Genomic DNA, 6980 nt, shown 5'->3' with positions numbered 1-6980 from the left:
CCTCAAAATTTCCAGGTTGTTGAGTCTGTGCAAATCCTCTTCCATTTCTCCAGGGGGAATGGATTTTTTTTAGCCTCAATAACAGACCTGCAGCCTGTCCTGCTCACTTCACACTTCAGGAGATAAATTTATGGCTTTAGGATTTACAATCTGCTTGTTGTTATTAGGGGAGCTGCTTGCAGCTTCTTCCTGCCTTGTGTGAGAGACACGAGCCTTTGTAACGTGTGTAATCCATCTCTCAGGTGTTGGGATTGTTTAAAACAGTGGCTGGTAGGAAAGGAGGCTGCTCTTAAAACCGCTCTGTGGTTCCCTCAGGCTCACCTCACCGGTGTAATCCCGGGCTGGAGCAGGATCATAGAATCACAGAATGGTTTGGGTTGGAAGGGACCTTAAAGCTCATCCAGTCCCAACCCCCCTGCCAGCAGCAGGGACACCTTCCGCTAGACCAGGTTGCTCAAAGCCTCATCCAACCTGGCCTTCAACACTTCCAGGGAGGAGCAGCCACAGCTTCTCTGGCCAACCTGGGCCAGGGTCTCACCACCCTCACAGTGAAATCCCCACACAGGGATGTCTGGGCTGGAGGCAGCTGCAGGAGATGGTTCCTCCTCTGGTGACTCAGTCACATGCTGCAGCGTGTGCAACGTGTCCCCAGCACCATCCTGCGTGTGCCTGCAATGAACCTGCCCCTGTGGGTGGTTGTGGTGGAGGGAACCATGTCCTGGTCCTGTCCCTGCACGCCCTGAGCCTGCTGGCAGCTGCGCTTCTTCCAGAGCGTGTTTGGCTGCAGGTCAAAGCAGAGGATGAGTGAGATGCACTGAGGGAAGTCACGTGGGCTTGGCCCTGCGTGGGTTTGTCATCAGTGGGGCTGGATGGGGAGGTTGCTGTGCCCTGTCCCAGCTCTGCTGGGTGTCTTGTCACTTTGGGGACAGAACAAGCAAGGAGAGAGAGTTCAGGAATTAATTTATCAAATGTGATTACAGTGGGAGAAGCTGGAAAGAGACTGAGCCCAGAGTGAAGCTCCAGGAGTGCTGGGACAGGTCTGGGTTGGAATCCACCCCTGAGAGACTCTGTAGGAATTTGGTGTAGGTCAGTTGGGAGGGAGCTGAGAGCCCAGCCTGGCAGGAGCGAAGCTGGTGCTGTTCACTCACCAGTTGTGCACAGCAACACTTCACCAGTTCCATGGCACTTCCCCAGTTGAGTGGAGCTCGCTGGAATGGTGTGCTGCTTGGAAGCTGGGGGTGGATGGGCAGGATTTTTGTGTCCAGACCACCTGGGTATTGACAGCACCAAGGGCTCTGTCTGTTCTGGGCTGTGAGGAGGAGCAGGGGAAGGGACCGACCCTCCTCTGGCTGCTCTCTGACCCTCCTCTGGCTGCTCTCTGACCCTCCTCTGGCTGCTCTCTGACCCTCCTCTGGCTGCTCTCTGAACGGCTCTGGTTTTGCCCCTAGAGAGGAAGCGGTTTTACCAGCACGTGAGCATCTCCCAGGGAGAAGGTGAGTACAGCTGCTGGGACAGGACGGGGGGCTGGTTCCTGGGAGGGCTGTTCTCACCCCACACTGCTTCAGGGAGCGTGTGGCACACCCACAACCCAGGCTGTGTGAGCCAGGGACTGGTCACCAACCTGCTCTGCCCCTTTCTCATCTACAGTGAAGCTCTGTGGGGGGAAACAGACCAAGTGTGTCCAAATGATGGTGATGGTGGGAAACTCCCTGCTCCCATCAGCTCCCATCAGCTCCCATCAGCTCTGGCTCTGCGTCTGCTCCTGCTCCGGGGTTGTCTGTTGTTCCTTAGTGCTTGCTCCTCTTTGATTCCCCAGGATTTCTACTCTGATTCTCCAGGAGGCTTTGAAATAAACCTGGACCACCGAAAGCTGAAAACACCCCAGGCCAAGCTCTTCACTGTCCCCAGTGAGGCCTTGGCCATTGCAGTGGCCACAGAGTGGGACTCCCAGAAAGACACCATCAAGTTCTACACTATGCACCTGGTGAGCACGGCAGGTGGGGGCACCCAGACCTCGGTGGGGTGGGATGTGGTGTGTTGGGAGCAGTCAGGTCGAGGAAATCAGGATAAAAGACAGGGAATTGAAATGCCAGGGGCTAAAGGTGGGTTTGCCAGGCCACTGCTGCATGGCAAGGGCTTTGCCAGCTGGCAGAATGGATTCCAGAGCAGGACCTGAGAACCAGTTTGGGGTGTAAGCCTCGTGCAAGGGTGTGTGAGATGGAGGCATCTTCTGAGAATGCTGCCTTCTGCGTCCTGCCTCCCCCAGCTCTCCTGAGTGCTTGCAGTGGAGCTGGCATGGCTTGGTTTGAAATGGAGGTGACTGTGTGGACATGAGAACAGTCTCCAAATGTAGAACATGGAGAGAGCAGGTTGTCCTGATGCCCAGGGAAACAGGGACAAGAGGTCAGGACTTTGTTTAGGCACTGGGAGAACCTTGCAGTTGTGAGGGCAGTTAGATACTGGCTGGGTGACTGTTTAGGGGGGAGTCTGTGTCACTGGGGGGCTTGAAAAGGAGCTGGACAGTGTTACTGGGGATAGCTCAGAGCAGGAGGAAATAGAGTGAGCTCTGGAGCAGTCTGAGCCCCCTTCCCTGGTGCTTCATGCTTCTGGGGCTTCTGAAGCCAGTGAGAAGGTTTCTGTCATGTGAACCATATTCTGACCTCAAACCCCTTTTAGCTGCACTCCTTGGTTCTCTGTCTGCCACCAATTCCTCTACTTCTTCTTGGCCTCGTACAATGCAAACTGCTGCTTCCTCAAACCTTGAATAACAGCAGTTGAAACTGCCTTTCTCCCCCAGACCACGCTGTGCAACACGGCGCTGGACAATCCCACGCAGCGAGACAAAATGCAGCTGATCCGGGCGGCTGTCAAGTTCCTGGAGACTGACACTGTCTGGTAGGAGCTGGGGCCTCGCTGGTGCAGAGGAGAGCTCGTCTTGTTGCAGTGTGGTTTTGGGAAGGGTGGGCTCAGGGAAAATGAGGGCAAATGTCTGCTGTAAGCCAGTCACAACAAGGCTCTGATCTATCCTGGTTTTGGCCCGAGGGTTTGAATTAGTTTAGGCCAGTCCTATGTCTGCAAACCTGGTGGAAGTCCAGGCATCTGAAGGGCACAGGTATGAGGGACGATGGGCATCTGGTCCTCTGGTAAACTCTGGTTTGGAGACCTCCGTGCTGGGCAAGGGCAGGAGCAGCAGGAAATGAAGATCTCCTTGAGAGGGGAAAAAAAATCTGAGGGGAGAAGGGAACAGGACTCCCCCATCTGCCTCTGGCTTTGGTGAGGGTGGTATGGGGAGTGCTGAGCTGAGCTGCTGGGCAAGGTGAGGCAGGAGGAGTGGCCCCAGATAAAGAATTCCAGTGGGATATGTCCCCTGCTCTAACCACTAAACCTCACTGCATCCTGTGGCTGGCTTGGGGCTACCAGCAATTTTCTGTTTTGTGGTAAGAATTGTCCTTCCTGGAACAACAAAAAGCTCTACATTTGGGGAAGAACAGGGGGGATTGTTCCCTGTCACTGCTGCCACTGCCTGGGTGGGCAGTAAGCCTTTGCTCCCCTCGCTGTGGTCTGGGGAGGGGGCAGCTTCCTTCCCAGAGGTGTGTCCCTGCAGTCTGGCAGCCTGGGAGTGAATATCCAGCCTGTTGTTGTTCTGCAATGTCCCAGCTATCGCGTGGAGGAGCCAGCTGCCTTGGCAGAGCTGCAGAAGAATGAATGGGATCCTATTGTTGCCTGGGCTGAGAAAAGGTAAGAGGTCAAAGATGTTTCTGTCTGTTTATCCCCTGCCCTTCTCAGACCAGGAGCTCTAGTGCTTGTGGCTGTCAGAGCTGCAGTGTTCACTAGCCCTGTGCTTTTCTAAAGGGCTGGGTGATTATTTCCAGGTACAACGTGGTAATTGGCTCCTCCACCAGCATTTTGGGGCCAAATATCCCAGCCAGCACCAAGGAGACTTTCATCAGCCATCTGGCATCCTACAACATGTGGGCCCTGCAAGGTGAGAGAGGCTGTGCCAGGGTGTCCTCTGCTCAGGCTGCATCAGTGGAGGAGGTGGTTCCTCTCCACGGGGGAGAAGAGTGACTGTAATGTTCTTCTCCTGCTGAGATAATCAGAATGTTGAGGTTTATGTTGTAAATCTCCAGGCCAGTCCCTCAGCTGTATTTTTTAAGGGTAGGGACTCTCCATTCAGTACCACTGGTGTTCGTGTTCAGTGTCTGACTGTGCTGGCCTATGAGCTGTTTGCTCTGCTCTAATACAAATAACTTCTCTAACACCAAACTCTCTTCTAACTTAGTCATCAGCTTTGTTACCAGGAAAAGAAATGGGGTTTAATACTCTGAGTGTCCATGGCTCTGTGCTCTGTCCTCACTATTTCACCCTTATAGCCCACTTGATCTTACCTTATACTGCTGGATGACCCCTAAAGCTAAAGAAATGAAGTAACGTTTGCTTTGCTGAACTCCTCAAATGCAAGTCTTGAATGAGCAGCAGACAGTGAAACCCCCAGGAGACATTAGCTGGGCAGCTAAGGAAAGGTATCAGGGAGAGGATTCCTGGGACAGGACTTGCAAAGCCTTGGTAAAGATACTCTTTGATCATTACTTTTCTTCCTGATTTGTACTATGGGTAGGCAGGGTGGAAGGGAGGTGGTTATAGATGTGGACAGCTCTTGTAGCACCAGTGTACGAGTCCCTCTCACCCTGGACTTTCATCTGAGCTCCAGAGTATTCAGACCTGGATGGCTATCTCTTCCCTTTGCACAGGACAGGTTTGTGGCAGAACAAAAAGAGGTGGTTTCCAAGGCGTAGCCTTTGTCACCACAATGACAGTGGCCAGAAGGGCGCTTTGTGTCTGCTGTTAACTGCAGACCTGACACTTGGGTGCCCAGATGCAAGTGGGAGGTATCACTGGCCTCGAGGAGGTACAGCACCCTGGCTGTCTCTTCAGAGAATGTGAAGATGCTGCTGTAATGCTGCAGAAAACAACCACGAATCTTGTTTGTTTTGGGTTATTTCCTTCCAGGGATAGAATATATAATCACCCAGCTGAAATCTCTGATTCTGTCCATGGGCCTGATTGACAGGCACATTACAGTAGAGAAAGCCGTGCTCCTGTCTCGCCTGGAGGAAGAGTACCAGGTAAATGATGTTACACCACAGCCCTATAATTCAAACAGCAATAATCTCAGCATGACAAATGCATCTCCCACCTCAAATAACTGGCGAGGGAAGTGCCTGTGACTGCAGGAGAGGTCTCACTCTGCCAGTGTCTCCCCATTTGTGAGAGTTTGGAGCGTGCTGCTGTAGGGCAACACCATGGGCACACCAGCCCAGAGTGCTCCTGGGGCTGCCAGTTTCTTTTTGCAAAACCCAGATGGCTGCTTCTCTCCCTTTCTAATCTGAAGTCTAAAGTCATGGTTGGCTTCTCTTGCTGTGGGTCATCCAGCCTGGAGGCCCTGGTACACACCAACCTAATAACTTGCTTGCTGGAAACTGGCCTGGCGTGAAGCTCTCCCTGCCCCAAAAGTGGCTGAAGTTGATGGGAATCTTTTCATCCTCCCTTTAAGGGGCTTTGCTTCAGACGCCAGCGCAGATGAAGTGTGTCCTTCCACCAAACTCATCTGGAGATCTCCCTACCCCCATAGTCAGTGATCAGCACAGCTCCCCGGGGGCTTAGCTGTGTTTCCACAAAAGGGAGGCTGAGAGTTGCTGAGCAGCTCTGCATATAATCCAGTTCTGAACTGACTGGTGTTCCTCCTCTCCTTCAGATTCAGCGGTGGGGCAACGTGGAATGGGCCCATGACTATGATCTGTGCGAGCTGCGCGCTCGCGCGGCAGCTGGGACCCTCTTTGTTCACCTCTGCTCAGAGAGCTCGACTGTAAAACACAAGCTGTTGCAGGATTGAGGCTGCTGGGCTGGGCGCAGGAGGAAAATGCCTGGCTGTGAATTGCTGCTGGATGGTAACCACCCTCCTGCCACCACATTTTTCCTGGGATCAGCCTTGTGCTGAGGAGCTGCGACTTTGTGGGCGACTCCTCGCTTGGACTGCTCGCTGCAGTGCAGCGCCAGCAGTTTTGAGCCCAGAAGGAGGAGGAAAGTCAAGGTGAGCTTCCTCTGCATCCCCAAGACAGCAGCCCTGTCCATTACCAGTGTCTGTAACTCATCAGAGGAGCTTCCATGAAAGAAACAGTTTCCTGGGCAGGGTGCGGCACAGACATACCCAGCATATGCCACATGTCTTCATAGCTGCCAGCTCCTGACACACACTTGTTATGGAAATCTGAAAACAGACTCCATTGCATCTGTTCTTCATCCCTCAGTGTGCCTGTATGTAACACCAGGGTCCCTCTGTTTGATTAAAGGCACGCCCCTGCTAGATACTGAAAGCCAACGCTGCTGAGTACTTCTTTCTTTTAATCACCAAACTGTGGTGTGGGTCCTGAGCTGCCGGGCTCCAGGCAGGTGTGGGGATGGCTGCAGGCAGGAGAAAAACAAAACCACAGAGCAGAGCAGACACTAACTACCAAATAGATCTGCTCCCTCCACATCTCTGTGTGAGCCTCTCCCTGTGAGGTGCCCTGTCCTTGCAGCCAAGGAGAAGCAGGGAGAAGACTGAGCAATCCTGGAGCAAGAGGTGGGGGGAAATGTGGGCTCATGCCATCTCTGAAAGCACAGGGCACTATGAGCTAAATCTGTGTCTGACAGGTAGCTCCAGCCATGAGGCTTTCAGAGAGACCCAGTCTCTCCCCAGACTGTGTGTGCAGCCACCTTCTCATTTAACCTTCCCACCTTTCTCCTTGCTGCTTGTCTCGAGCAGTCCCGCCCCAGCCAGCATCATTCCTCAGAAGCTGCCCACAAGTGAGTGTAGCAGCTGCTGTCACTGAGCAAGGAGGGGAATTAATGACTCCTCACTTGGCTGTTGCGAGCGGCGGTGTGTGAGCTCCTGTGGAACCATCGATTTCCCTTCCTGTGAGCCGGGGGCTGCTCTGTTC

The 6980-nt window shown here is 53.4% G+C and overlaps 1 protein-coding gene across 1 annotated transcript; it reads left to right on the top strand.

Moving 5' to 3' along the window:
• Positions 1 to 1448: 1448 nt before the first annotated feature.
• ATPAF2 (ATP synthase mitochondrial F1 complex assembly factor 2) lies at positions 1449 to 6381 on the top strand (the record flags this gene model as incomplete). Its single annotated transcript, XM_010165727.2, has 7 exons — positions 1449 to 1493; positions 1839 to 1984; positions 2798 to 2895; positions 3658 to 3738; positions 3873 to 3985; positions 5011 to 5126; positions 5756 to 6381. Coding segments are annotated over 7 exons (737 nt in total), but the record flags the coding sequence as incomplete, so codon positions are not given.
• Positions 6382 to 6980: the final 599 nt, after the last annotated feature.

This window comes from Antrostomus carolinensis, unplaced genomic scaffold (genome assembly GCF_000700745.2).
Source record: "Antrostomus carolinensis isolate BGI_N321 unplaced genomic scaffold, ASM70074v2 scaffold52503, whole genome shotgun sequence".
In the NCBI taxonomy this organism is placed as follows: domain Eukaryota; kingdom Metazoa; phylum Chordata; class Aves; order Caprimulgiformes; family Caprimulgidae; genus Antrostomus; species Antrostomus carolinensis.
This window is presented reverse-complemented; position numbering and strand designations above follow the sequence as displayed.